The 15,530-nt window shown below is 36.2% G+C and overlaps 1 protein-coding gene across 8 annotated transcripts in view; it reads right to left on the minus strand.

Annotated features, from left to right (window-relative positions):
* ADGRL3 (adhesion G protein-coupled receptor L3) overlaps positions 1–15,530 on the minus strand; it is a 518,213-nt gene that overhangs the window by 128,625 nt on the left and 374,058 nt on the right. For 5 of the 8 annotated variants that reach the window (XM_055340466.1, XM_055340441.1, XM_055340416.1 and 2 more), the window contains one exon: positions 13,360–13,398. The exons of the other annotated variants lie outside the window; for them this stretch is intronic. In XM_055340466.1, coding sequence (XP_055196441.1) covers positions 13,360–13,398 — 39 coding nt within the window. The remainder of the gene's footprint in view (positions 1–13,359; positions 13,399–15,530) is intronic. 8 annotated transcript variants of the gene reach the window in all.

Consider the following 15,530-nt stretch of genomic DNA (forward strand, 5'->3'; position numbering starts at 1 on the left):
TTCACTGGTGTTTTCTCAGGGTCAATTTTACTGCCTTGAGACAGTTTAGGTACTCAAAAAATGTTCATTAGGCAAAGATCACCTACCTTTACTATCAAATCGTTAATGACTTTATATGTAATTGAAATGAAAACGTCTGTAATAAATAAAACACATAAATAAAATAAACACATAAATACATAAAACACATAAAATAAATAAAAACATCTGTAATGTAATAAAACGAAAACATCTAGTTTTATAACTTTTTTCCATGTCTCCCAAGAGGTGCTCTGAGAGAATAAAGTGCTCAGTTATCACAGGGTTTGGCACGTAGACAGGCTGAATTACAGGGAATTAAGAAGACAATCAGAGTTCAAAAGGAGAAAAGCAGAACCACAGGCTATTGTAGTAAATGCAAACCACTAGGCATAACAATAATATATTCTACAAAAAGCTTTCCAAAATGTTTTTAAGTGTACCAAAGCCCACTTTCAATGCAATTCAATGAGGTCCTATTAAGTATGTATGATATGCAAAGAACTAGGGAAGTCACTGTTGGAGGAGGTGAGGAAAGAGAAGAAAAACAGAGTCAGCCTTCAATTTGTCTACACTCCAAGGCAGAAGGTAAGAACAAAATAGAGCTAAAAACTCACAGCATATGGGACAAAAAGTAAATGAATTCTTACAGAGAAAGATCAAGAAAAGATCCCAGAAGGTGTGTAATTTTGAGTTAGACACTAAAAGATGAATAAACTTTCCTTGATTATGATGAGGATACTTAAGGCAAAAGGACACAATAAGCAAGGTAACGGCTAACACAAAACAAAGCAGGTTCTAAGGCAAGGAATGTATTGGGTTTGGGATGAGGAGAGTGTGTAGTGCATGGAAAGAGAGTGTTAAAAGAAGAGTATGGGGATGCTTGGGTAGCTCAGCAGTTGGGTGTCTGCCTTCCGCTCAGGGCGTGATCCTGGAATATCAGGATTGAGTACCACGTCGGGTTCCCTGCATGGAGCCTTCTTTCCCCTCTGCCTATATCTCTCTGCCTCTTTCTCTCTCTCTCACTCTCTCTGTCTCTTATGAATAAATACATAAAATCTTAAAAAAAAAAAAAAAGATGAGTATGGTGGGAGAAGCAGAAAGTAGCAGTCAGATCTTAGAAGATCTTCAGTATGACAGAAGTTTGGGTTATTATATACCCAAATATATATGTATATATTATATATAATATCATATTATATACCATATATATGTATATGTATATATGTAATATTATAGTATATCATATGTAATATATAATACATGATTACATATATAATATAGTTGACATTAATTTATAATTTGAAAAGATAAAACAACTTTTCTTTAATTCCTCCTTTTTGATTTCTTGATATGAAGGTTATCAGTTGAGAATAAAGTAAAATAGAACAAAAGCTTAAAACTGTTACTGAATAGGGCACATTATACTCTAACATACATTTATATATAGATTCAAATCAAAATTTTAAAGATCAAATGTTAGAGGAGTCTTCCAAACAGTTTTGAACTTACTGTTTTTTTTTTAATTAGAAGTCAAGTTCAGTGACTGATATTTACACATCTGATCAATAACCTAAAGTTCTTTTTATAATCACTGTCATTTAATATTATTAAACATATAAAAACTACTAATCTCTGGACTCCCTTTTATATTACAGTGAAGTGTTGGCATTTTCAAGTCTTAATTAAAATTAGATTATATAACACAACTGACCTTAATATAGTGATAAGAGGCCTGAACAGTAGTACAAGATGAAACTAAAATTTCATAGAAAAGATTCTGCCTCTTTAAGAGATCCCTTGTTGCTTAAAAAAAATGTACTGTTTTTAGCAAACCGCAATTTATTGTACTATTTAAAAAATCTCAATTAGAATTAAATGATTGAATGCTGTCAAATAAATCTATATTGAGTTACAGGAATTAAATAGAGCTATAAACTGGACTTAAACTTCTTGCTAACTCAACAGTTATTCAACAAATATTAACTAAGTACTTTCAACTGGGTGATACTTTCCTGTCCTTAAAAGTGATGACAATATGGGAACGCCAGACTATTAAACAAGTAGAAACATGGCAAATATTATGACAGTGGCAACACAGGGTTTAAGCGCTGTATTGAAAAGGCTCTATGAAGTAAAATTTCAAGCTCAAATTCAATATTGACCAATCAGACAAAACAGACACCTCCAAGGAACTGTCAAGATTTCCCATGGCAGAGCAGAGTGCCAGTGGTTCAGTGGCAGGAAAGTGAGTGAAGGCTAGTTTCCAAAAAAGTTTGCATAACATGTTTGATATGTACAATTCTTCCTAAAAGCAGCAAGAAGTCCATGAAAAAGTAGAGGAGTGATATAAATTATAATGGCTGATACTTATTGAGTATTGGAGGTGGTGCAGTCAGTTAAGCACCTGACTCTTGGTTTCTGCTCAGGTCATGATCTCAGGGTTGTGAGACTGAGACCCCCACAGCAGGCCCTGCGCTGAGCATAGAATCTGCTTCAGATTATCTCTTCCTCTCCCTCTGCCCCTCCCACTCATTCTCTCTTTCTCTTCCAAATAAATAATGTTTAACGAAATATTTATTATGCTCCAAACTCTCATCTGAATGCTTTACACGTCAACTCCTTTAATTCTGACAATAACCCAATGAGGCAGAAACGAACATGATCCTCATCTTGCAGTGAGAAAGCGGAGACTCAGAGAAGTGAAATAACTTGCTAAAGGTTAATTAACTAAGCTAGGGCAGAACTAGGGTTCAAATCCAAACATTCTGACTCTGCGGATAAAGAAAAGTAGAGATTCCACAGGTATTTTTCAAAATTGGTTGATTAATTAAAGTTAGTTGGTAAGGGAAATAAAGGAGTACAGTGCATGGAATCTGAACGTAGGCAATGTGGTGACACTCATTTAAGATGGAAATAAAGAGAAACCGATTTTTGTTCATTAAAAGGTAAAGGGTACCTATTCTGAGTGCAAAGTACTTGAATGGAATCAATTTAAGAGGTCTATGGAAGCCTGGCAAGGGAGGAAAAACCTTCCCTCTAGTCTACCCTCTTAGAGTATATACCAGTTCAATGCCAAGCACTGAGAATTAAACTGACATGAGATAAACATGAGATAAATTTTATCTAGTATTTTATGTTAATAATATATTTTTTTTAAAAGAACAAGGGCCAGCCTGGGTGGCTCAGTGGTTTAGCGCCGCCTTCAGTCCAGGGCGTGATCCTGGAGACCCGGGATCGAGTCCCACGTTGGGCTCCCTGCATGGAGCCTGCTTCTCCCTCTGCCTGTGTCTGCTTCTCTCTGTGTGTCTCTCATGAGTAAATAAATAAAATCTTTAAATAAATAAATAAACAAACAATACTTCATTTGTGAAGAAGTGACAAGATAAAGGAAAAGGGTTTAAGCTTTCAAAAAGAGTATGCTGTGGGAAGATAACTAGAAAAAAATATAGGGGAAACTAATGGAAGAGAAGGGTTCATTTAGAGCGTTTGTTCCTTTCAGCCCAAAAGAATCAATATTCCAATGTGGCATATTTGGGGCATGTTGTTACCATTTTAGCTGTAGCTTACTACTCAACATCTGTTTTTTATTTATTTATTTTTTAAAGATTTATTTATTTATTTATTTATTTATTTATTTATTTATTTATTTATTTATGAGAGACTCACAGAGAGAGAGGCAGAGACATAGGCAGATGGAGAAGCAGGCTCTCCACTTGGAGCTCAATGCGGAACTGGATCCTAGATTCCGGGATCACACCCTGAGCCAAAGGCAGATGCTCAAATGCTGAGCCACCCAGACAACCCTCAACATCTCTTCTTGACATAGGTTTAGGAATCATGTAATTAAATAAGAGGCAAGCCATTGGGGATGCCTGGGTGGCTCAGCCATTGAGCATCTGCCTTAGGCTCAGGGCGTGATCCTGGGGGCCTAGGATCGAGTCCCACATAAGGCTCCCTAGATGGAACCTGCTCCTCCCTCTGCCCGTGACTCTGCCTCTCTCTCACTGTGTGTCTTTCATGAATAAATAAAATCTTAAAAAAAAAAAGAAACAAGCCATTGGTATGTCTGACATTACGCAAATAAACTGAGTGGTAGAAGAAGAATCAATGGCCCAGAAACACTCAGGATAGAGGAGTAAATATAGAAAAAATAGTCAACACCACAGATTGAAGAAGACAGAGCCAGAAGAGTGCGGTATCACAGAAGGAAAAGGAGGATACTTTCCAATGATTTCAAAATGAACTCGACCATAAAAATATCCCCAACGCCCTTCTTGAAATAATAATGACCCTAGATATTTTTTTCCCTGAGAACTGATAGAATGCTTGTGAAATAAAGAGAAAAAAATCACAGAGAAGCAGTTCTTGAGGGACAATCAATCGAGTTTTATGAATTTTTACTTTGAAGTAGGACATATAAATTCATAAAATAATGCATATTATTTAAAAAAAAAGGTACATGCCTGAAAACAGTATTGTTTAATACAGAAGTATATAAATTAAAACCTGAAAGTCTGTTTATGGGACACCACCACCAACCTCACCTAAAGTAAAAATCACTCCGACAATTTGTTGTGGGTCCCTCCAGACTTGCAAACATCTACACGTACATACCAACAAATGTGATCACTATAATAATGCTGTTATCTGTTGGGTTTTGCTTGCCTGTTGGTTTTGTCCTCTAATACACTACACCCACCTTTCTAGATCAATGCAACATCTACCTCATTCCTTCTGTGGCTTAAGTAGTATTCCACTATTCGGTGTACCAGTTTATTCAACCCACTTCCTACTGATGACGAGTGACGTTGTTTCGTTGATGTGAACCATGATACAAGGCTACCTTGTGATTCTCTCTGCACATTTAGTCCTTTCAATGGAGCAATGCTACTGCTACTCCCAAAGTCCTTACTGTAAGCAGAGAGAACGATAATGTTTTGTGATTGTATGATAAGGTTTATGAAAAAACATATTATAAAAACATGGATAAGAATAAAAATAGTCTTCTCTGGTAGGATATTGAAGAGGCTACTAATAGTGATTGCTTTGAAGGAGAGCTGAATGTCTGGGGAGAGGAAGGGAAGGGAGGATTGTTACTACACAACTCCAGGAGGCACCTCCCAACTAGATCACAGGGTGAGTGGCACACCCTGAACTTAGCAATGCCAAAGCCATGGCGAGATATTTCTATTATTCCTACTTTTTGAAATTTAATCCATGTGCCCATATTAGCTATTAGCTATTAAAAACAACAACTACTACTACTACCACTACTACTACTACTTAAAAAGAAGAAAAATGCTATCTGAAAAGGATTGGAAATAACTTTTTTAACAAAATGATTGCCCAAGACTAACTAACAGAATGATCAAAAAAGAGAATTTTAATCTGTATTTAGGGTGCAAAAGTAACCCTATATTGTTATAAATCTATGGTAGCTTATTATATCAAAAATGGGGGACTGGGGGACGCCTGGTTGGCTCAGCGGTTGAGTGTCTGCCTTCGGCTCAGGGTGTGATCCCGCACAAGGCTCCCTCTGCCTATGTCTCTGCCTTCTTTCTGTGTCTCATGTATAAATAAATAAAATCTTTAAAAAAAAAAAACTGGATGAAGATATCAACATATACCACTACATGAGGGGAAAAAAAAAGTATTTTTGGTTGCCTCTAAGAATGCTAGCTGCCCAATAACATTCTTTGACTTAGACATAGACTCACTGGACACTGAATCGTTTAGTTACTTGTCCTTCTCCTTCTTCCTGTGCAGAGCTTTGCATGAAGTGATGATTGGAACCTAGTAGCCATCGGCTCATTTTGAGGATGGAAGTCCATGTGCTAAAGATAATAGAATAGAAAAACAGAAGAAGCCTCCATCTCTAATGTGAAATTTTCATGCTAATCTTGGACTACATCATCTGCATTTCTTTTTTATGCACATGAATAAAGCCCTGGTTTGTTTAAGCCACCCAGCTAAGTTTTTGTTACTACCAGCTGTATAAAATTCATACATTAGATAAAGGAAAATATCAAAATTATAACTCTGTTTGGGAGCAGTACTAAAAAATCATTTGTTTGGTTCCAAGTCATCAGGCAACTACTTTACTGCAAATTACACTTTAAAACTTCTATTTCTTTTCTGACCTGCACCAGAAAAGGTAATGATAACTTTACAAAGTGGGATCTTAAATCTGTAATGCTATTTTTAATATCTTTTTCCTTCTGGTTAGCTTATGTGATCATAAAGATATTAAAGCAATAACAAAGTAAATTGATGTTCATTCTTTTTGTGTTTGCACAGAAATAATATCTATTTATTTTCTATCTATTCGAAAACTTTTCTTCAGGTAAGCATTTCAGAGAGCAGTGATGCATTAGAAAGGCTTTAAATTAACAATTTTACAATTAAGTAGTGACCCGGGCTTTGATTAAAAAATTACAAGACAGGCTACATCTTGGTGAAAAGAAGTGGGAAAATATTTTTGTTTTAGAGGAAAATATTTTATTTAAAAACAGAAGGTTTTTTTTAAGCCTCATAAGGATTACTTCCTGAAGCATTCATAAACCATGTATATACAAAGAGCAGCTGGAATATTTTGTTTATTTATAGGAAATGTGCAAAATGGAAGAGTCGGAAATGACTCAGTAAGGCAGCCATCACTGGTTGGCCTGATACATTCACCACAGGAATTTTGAGAGATTCCCAGGATGATGTTCTTTGCACGTCAGAGTAGGATCTCTGTCATCAACATCTGCCATCATCCTTTGGAGGCTTTTTTAATTATTAGATTTATGAACTGACCTGTCTGCATTAAATAATAACCTGTATAATTTACTCTGCATACATTACATATGGTTTTACTGTCTTCTGATTCAGTGATTGCTTTATGACAGCATTTAATGACTACACCTTACAGGACAGAATCCTTACGACTTCTTCATCTAAAGAAAACTACTCTGGTTTTGTAGGTGGAAGTCACTTTCTTTGATCTCAGTGTCTTTCAGCAATAGGTTCAGGGCACCAGAAACACGCAGGGTGCAGATTTATATTTTCTCTCTTACTGACACAAATCAAGTGCAGATTTATCAAGCTGTGAAATATATTAAGTTCACAGGGTTTTAACAAAGGGTTACCAAACCTCAAGAACCTGCTGTGATTCAAACTACTTTCAGATGTCCTTTTAATTATATTAAATGAAAGTTTGGGTTGGCTTTGATGCTTATGGGCAAACATCGAAATCTCTTGAAAGAGCTGCTAAAAGTACTCCCTGTTGCTGTAGTTAATATACTACATTGTATGCACACCACTAGCCAATTTATTCTAGCCACTTTAACAAGGATATCCAGCCTGACAGGCCACACAGAATAGTATCACAAGTCAAGCAAAGCACAAATCATCAGAGGCCTCCGAAAGTTGTTTGACATGCACCGCGGAGCTCTTTGTCACACAGCCAATTAAGTGACCAAACAAGGAACTTGAAAATACTCATTAATTTCTTCCTAGCAGTATAAATGGAGGTTAGAATCCTCCTTGTCTTATGCACCAAAGGCAGACAAGTAAAACGGGCATAATTCAATTTGCACTTTGTCAAAGGTGCAAGTAGCAACTTTGGCTCACAGAAAGTCTGCGTTAGAGAAGAAAAAAAAATGAAAGGAATAGGTAAAAATGTTTATTTAGATAGTACATATCATAATATAGATATAAGGGCTCTGGGATTTTTTGTTGTTGTTGTTAATTAATCAAAAGCTGATGTTACTTTTAATCCTTGAGAAGCTGCATTGGCACTTCTGAGCAGACTCAGCAGCCCTTGACATTACTTCCTCCTCTGTGTAAAAAAGAACCCGAGCTGATTTCTGAACACCATGCTCTGCAGGTCTTTTCTGTTCCTTCAAGTTGTTCTTTGGCCTCCCTGACATCTTGGGAGTATAACAGTGTCCTGGGACTCATCCTAGATTTCTTTCTTTCTTTTTTTTTTTTTTCCTAGATTCTTTTCTCTTCTCTTCCTATGTTCATTGCCTTGATGAATTCATCCAGCACACTGGCTGTGAATGTCACTTGAAGTGAAACATCACCCAATGTCTCTTTCTAGCCTGACCTCCGAGCTGACCTTCACGCTTGTATATCTGACTGAATATGTAACATCTGCATTGCACACCTCAAAAGAATCGCAAAGTGGACATGCCCCAAAGTTGAAGTTCTTTTTGTGCTTGTCCCAACTTGGTCACAGGCAGACCATCTCAATTAATAGTGACTTCCTTCATCCTTCCAGTTGCTCACATAAAGCACTGTCATTTGGACTCCTCTTCCTCTGAGGTTTCACATACAACTCCTAGCAAGTCCTGTTTGTTATACTTAAAACAAACAAAACAAAACAAAACAAACAAAATCGTGAACCTGAGTAGTTATCCCAAGATCTCATACCCATACTCTATTTGACCATTATTATCCTTGGTCACCCTGCTTAAGCCCTTAGTTTTCCTGCAATAATCTACTTTTTCACTCTTAAAACACATTAGCTCATGTCATCGCTCTGCTCAGAAACCTACAGTGGTTTACTGTGTCTCTCTGAATAAAAGCCAGCATCCTTACAATGGTCTAGCAGATCTGGGCCCTTAACACCCCTCAGACTCATGCCCCATGACCATCTTCTCTTCTACAATACACCAGTTGCTCTGGACGTCTGGACCACGGGCAGATTTCTACTTTGGAAACTGTCACTCTGCTACAGTGTTTTTTCCAGAATACCTACATAGCTCACTCCTCCTCTTCCTTCACTGTTTTGTTCCAAAGTCACTTCAGTGATGCATTTCTTGCTTTCTTTTTTTCCTTAGTATTTATCATTGTCTCATATGCCAGATTTTTCACATCCATACTGTATTGTTTCTATTCTGCCCCTAGAAATCTTACCCTAGGAGGGAGAGCAGGGTTTTGCCTGTTACGTGCATTGCTGTATTCTCAGCGCTGATAATGTTATTAGGCCCCATGCTCAACTATTAATTTATGAATGTTTTTGTTGTTAACTATTATGTGGGTTTTTTTCACAGTCGAAGACAGATACTGTTTTTGCACTGCGAGTGCCTAGGATAGAGATATCTAGTGGATAATTAAGGCAAAAACAAAGTAAGTAAGTAATGAGCAAATCATAGTTCTGAATTGAAATAAACAGATGGTTTGTTTCAAATACTTTGTAGGATTTTAAAAAAATTTAAAGATTTTTTATGTATTTGAGAGAGAGAGAAGAGGGAGAGAGAGAGAGAGCATAAGCAGTGGGGAAGGGCAGAGGGAGAAGCGGACTCCCCGAAGAGCAGGGGGCCCAACACTCGGACTCAGTCCCAGGATCCTCAGATCATGACCTGAGCCAAAGGCAGACCCTTAAGCAACTGAGTCACCCAGGTGCCCCCAAATACTTTGGAGGCTTTAAAGAACACAGACCTATGAGGAAGAAGAAGAAGAAGGTGGCAGTGGCAGCTTCAGAGGGGGAGGAAAGAAAGGAAAGAAAGAAGGAAGGAGGAGGAAGGAGGGAAGGAATGAAACCAGGGATGTGTGTGTGTGTATTCATTTGCATCAATCTAGAAATTTTTTCTGATCAGTTCTCAACCTGATTGTGCAGGTAATAGCAGATTCCAAGAATGACTCAAAGATTCATATTGATAATTACATGTACTTATATTTCCCACTAAGCAAGGTCATCCGACTGCAGACTCTCTAAAGAATATGTGCTGCCTCTGAGATCTGGAGAGCAAAAGGAATTGCTAACAAAAATTAAAAATATATATATATATATATATATGTGTGTGTGTGTGTGTGTGTGTGTGTGTGTGTGTGTATTTCTTAACTAGGAAAGTGTCTTGCTTTGAAAGCTATGAAAAATGAATGCTGGTAATTCTTAATATTTCCTGTTAAAGAAGAGAACAATGCTAACAAATATTACTACTTTAAAAATGAGAAAAAAATGTAAATTTAGGGATGCCTGGGTGGTCCCAGGGCATGATCCTGGAGTCCCAGGATCCAGTCCCACATCAGGCTCCCTGCAAGGAGCCTGCTTCTCCCTCTGCCTATGTCTCTGCCTCTCTCTGTGTGACTCTCATGAATAAATAAAGTCATTTTAAAAAAAGAAGTAAATTTAAGTTCTGCTTACATTTAAAGAACATGAAAGCAGTTGTTCTTAAGTGGTTTGAGATCACAATCTCCTCCCAGAGTCTCATGAAAACCACACATCTCTTTTTGGAGCCATATGACATTTGCCTGGTTCACAGATTACACTCCCACACCCCTCTTCTCCAGTTTAGGACTGGAGTTAAGGACTTCAGCAATTCACCTGTACTAGAATGGCTATAATCAAAAAAGACAGAAAATAACAGGCATTGCTGAGGATGTGAAGGAACAAAACTCTCTCCTACATTGCTGGTTGGAAATGTAAGAGGGTGTGGTCACTTTGGAGAATAGTTTGACAGATACTCCTTTAACAGAGTTACTGTATTTCCTATTTGCTCTTCCCCTCCCTTAATATGATAATTTTTTTTATCACAGTGTCCTCTGAAAACAAAAAGACCTTGAAGTAAATTATGTGTGCATTTGCACTTAGTCAACAGTACAAAATGATTGCTATAGAGCCATTTGAACTCAATCTCAAACAAAAAGAAAAATAAAACTATTTTACTCTATATTATCCCTGACATACAGTAAAATAAATCAATAAACATAAATCAGAAGGTATATCCTGACTTCTAACACCAAAACTGAAGTCAGTTCTTTAACAGTGGTATCCTAGGGATTTGGAGCATGAGCTTCTGAGTCAGGAAGTCCTGCTTTGAATTCAGGACCCCCTCCATTACTATCATTTGATCTTGTGAAGGTCATTTAATTCCACCTGGGCCTTATTTTCTCTACTGTAAGTTAAAAATAGCAATAATTATATTATAGGATTAGTGTGGATATTAAATAGGAATTTATGCAAACTGGGCCACATGGTGATGGTTACACAATTACTGCCTAATAACTGCATTTATTCTTAAAAATAAATTGTTGATGCTGAGAAAGCACTTGAGGCATTAGTGCCATGGGTGCTAGTGTGTGACTTTGGGTCGGACCTCTCTCTCCTGATCTAAGCTAATGCATTTTCATCTTTAAGGTACCTTCTATTAATACGGGACATCAGAGTAGTTAATTAATACACATATGTAACACAAGCCTTACTTGTCTTCACTGGTATAAAACTCAACACTCTCTTCTTAAATGAAGGTATCTATTTTGCCCAAGACATGGTAATGAATTTTTTTTTTTTTACTATGACTCATTTCTATCTTTTGATAGTAAACAGATTTTAGTGTAACCTAAATTAAAACTAAATGAAACAAATATTGGACCCAATTGTTTGATTTTTGTTAAAATTGTGGATGTGCAAGCATAATGAGTATTGGGGGATTCACATTATTATTTTAAAAAAATCAAAGCAATCACCTTTCGATTGTTCCCCTACAGATCCATTATCAGTTATCATGGCTGACAGATGATAGTCCATATTTTATTGTGCTTTTTCAGTGGAATAAACAAATGTAGGAAGGAAGAAGAAGTAAAAGATGGAACCAGATATTCATAGACTAGACATCGTACCTCTAAATAATTAAAAGCTAAATGGATTTGGTGGTCAAAGTCAAACCAAAGTCAAACCTAGAAGAATCACTGCTTATACCCATGGAAAAGCCACATTTTAAAAGAATCTCATGATACCTAAGCAATTATATTTTTTCAAATTTAATTAATAAAGTACTCCCAGTATATTTTATACCTATTTCGTAGAATAGCTCAGAATGTTCTCCAAACATAGAAACAACACAGAACATCAGACAAGTCTTTAAAATTTGAATAGAGTAAATAAAGTTTAAAGTATTATTTACTCTAGAATTTCATAGAGTAATAATCTATATTAAAACGAATAGAAGTAATGCCATGTCTTAGTGAGCAGAGCATTTCTGCTTCACAAATATTCTGTTTGTATTTGGTCTTATCAGATGTTTAGTCAATAGCTGAAACATTTATTCACAGCCAGTCAATTATAACACCAGGAAATCAGCCATTGAATAAACTGTGCTATTAATTTTCCATCAGAGATTCATGTTTGAATGACCATGCATTTCATAGATTTAAATACCAAAAGGCTAATTATCTCCAAGGCCCCATTAAAGGGATAGCATAGATAGCAATCAAAAACAATCGTAATATTGCTCAAAAATTATCTTCAGCTTTCATTGCTGCAAAATACTTCAACTTCTCTACCTAGTGCACATATTAAGAGGATACGTTTTATCTATCTATCTATCTATCTATCTATCTATCTATCTATCATCTATTTCCCAAAACCTTAGGAGAATAAACAAAAAACAAAAACAACAGAACGTTTCTCATACACATTCATTTATTTACAAAGTAAAATGCATATTAAAGCTTATCTATCTAATATGTTTGATGTAAATTATTTTCCTCCCTCTTTTGTGAAGTCCCGGGCCCCTATCCCATTCTTAGCTCAGGATGATATATAAGCTTCATATGAGTCTTACATGTTTTGGGTGCTCCTATACATTTGGAATCTTTTTTTTTTTTCTACTGTTAATCTGTCTTATGTCAATTTAATTATTAGACCAGCCAAAAAACCTAGCGGGGGAAAAGGAAAAATTTTCCACCTCTAAGCTGCTTTCCTGCCTTCCTCCCTTGTAAAAATAACTATAAAGATTGTTTCTGAGATTCTTTTCACACAGAACCCATAAACATAGGAATGGTTTCTACCCTGCTTAGGAACAAATTGCAACATGTTAACAGGAGAAAAATTACATTTATATCAGAACTAAACTGTTTATACTGAGTGGGAAAGTAAGACAGTCACAGCATGGGTTGAACATTCTGGTACAGAAGCATGAAAGTATTCTGAACTATTATTTGTCTTAGAGGACTTGGATTTAATGTCATTTCTGAATGATCTGCTACTCAAATATTAGCTGGCCCAATGTACTCATGAAATGTTTTCATACATACCTCTATGCAGAAATCAGAGATTTATGTAGGACACCCAACTCACCTTTTAATTATGATCAAAATGGTCACATGCCAAGTTACACCTCCTTGTTGGTCTCTGTCCATCTTGTATGACAGAGCATGGGCACTGCCAAATTTCTTTTCAGCACATACCCTTGCAACGAAAGTCTCTCTATTCCCACACTTCATGCCCTCCCTGAAATCCCTTTAGCTCAACAGGGTACATTATCATTTATCTATCAGATGCCCATAAATGCTACCACCAACAGACAATTCAACAACTTAACACATTTATAAAAACGCAGAAAGTACCTGGACATAGGCTCTGCAAGAGCGCTCTCTTTTCTGAAGCTGAATCCATTAAGACAGCAGATTAAACACAGAATAGAAAAAACAAGTTAGTGACAGAAGAAAACAAGAAAAATAAAAGAACACATCTACACAAAACACCTTATTTTGTTGTGTACTACTTTCTAGAAGAGAATGAAAGCTAAGCAGCAGCAAAATGTAGAGCAATGGCTTGAAAACTAGTCGCCAGCACCTTTTCAGAATAACCCAAGCAAAAACTGGATGGTAGAAAGTTGTTAATGATGGCAGGAAATCCTGGAATAAATTTAGTAGAAATTAGTAAAAATCATTATACTTCAGTCATTTGAAATGATTCATTTTACATCAGGTTAGTTGTTCATTCATGAGCCACAAATGAAGACATATGAAGTTAAGTAAATTATGTCAAAAATTTAGAAGCTGCATTGTTTGTGGTTTAAAGATTAGGTAGATGGTTAAAATGCACCACAAACCATATGTTCAAACACAAGAAATTCTGTTTATCAGAAATATAGATGTGCCCATTCATTACGATTATTTGGTTCCAAGGGGAAAATACCAACAGATAAGTAACTTCTAATTGGAAGAATGTGATTCATCTTCTGATTTACCACTGCTTTTATGTCTTGAATAATTCCTTTCCACAGTTTTCACCAAAAACAAACAAAACAAAACAAAACAAAACAAAACAAAAAAACCTTATACATTTGAGAAACTTCTGTGGCATAAGAAGCCTGTTTTTGTTTATTTGCTTGCAAACAGAGTGATGTTTTTCTGGGCAAAAGGTTAATAACAACTCATATTCAATCCCAAACATTTTTTTTTTCTGCTGATGAAATAAATAAGTAATAAGCTTAATTGCCCTCTTTAAATAAGTGACACAAAATTTCATGAATTAAATTGTGATGTTCTTCCTTTTCTCTATTTTTTTTTTTTTTTTTTTTTTTTTTTTGCCTTCAGTAGCCTTGTTTGTGGAAGGAGAAAATTACCCAGGTTTAAGAAGCAGTTACTGTGATGCCTTTTGTGTGGCTAATACTCTCCCAACTTTAATTCATGCAGTCTTCAATGAGCATAGAGCAGTTACTCCTCTAAAGAATTAAAGTGAGGAATGAGTGCAAGTAAATTGCCAGCGCTGTCATTTGGATCACTGACTCGCATCTTGGTTTCACAGGACTCTAAACCCTTCAGAATTTCAATGTGGAGTTCAATTGATTTGTACCAAGTTGACTTTGCAAATCTGATGGGTTATAAGTGCTTCAGGGAACAGTGGGAACAGGCAATGAGAGCAAGCCAGTGAGCACGTGGGTAACCTTTGCCCTCCCATCTCCTCACCCCATCATGCAAATTAACATATGACAAACCACATTCTATAAACAATTGAAAAGAGCCAAATGGGAAACAAAAGAAAGCATTAAAAAGCTTCACAAATGGAAATTTGCCCATTATGTAGTTATTTGATATTCAGAGTAGGCGAGCTGATTAGCTGTAGCCAGTTAGAATGTGACATTAATTGCCAGCTTTACCTGATACTGTCAGACATCAACACCGTTTTTTAAATAAAGATACAAAGTATTGCTATAACAAGTAATGTTATGGATATGTAACATTAATAGAAATTACTACTTCCAGTACATTAGGATAACAATAGCTGGCGGCAATATTCGTTAATAGCATCCAGTCAGCCTGGGTAATAACACATTAAAATCTCAGCATGTCCAGATTACATAGGCAGCTGTGGATTACATTTTATCAGGGACTTGGTTGTGATTCTATCAGGGGCATAAGTGACAAAAATAACTCCTTTATGCTCAGCATGGAAAAAACTTTAATAATAATTTATATCTGGTAGATAAAGCTGAATCTGTTTTCTGAGGATGAAATTGCAGGAAAAACTGTATTTGCCAGATAAAATGTCAGGCTTTCCTGTGTCAAACCATCGTTATTTGAAAAATTTCTTCCATCTTGATCAGTGAGACTCTCAGTGTAATGAGACACAAAAAAAACTTAACATACGACAAGACCATTCTCCTAAAAGTCTTTTTCATTCTAAAGAGGAATGTTCATTTGGTGACATCCGTAGAGGACTTTAGTCTGCTACTGCCGAATTCTTGAATTCTTGCTTTTTAAAGGAGTTGGACTGTCAGGACATTCAAGGC

The sequence above is a fragment of the Nyctereutes procyonoides genome, unplaced genomic scaffold, assembly GCF_905146905.1.
Source record: "Nyctereutes procyonoides isolate TBG_1078 unplaced genomic scaffold, NYPRO_anot_genome, whole genome shotgun sequence".
Classification (NCBI taxonomy): Eukaryota; Metazoa; Chordata; class Mammalia; order Carnivora; family Canidae; genus Nyctereutes; species Nyctereutes procyonoides.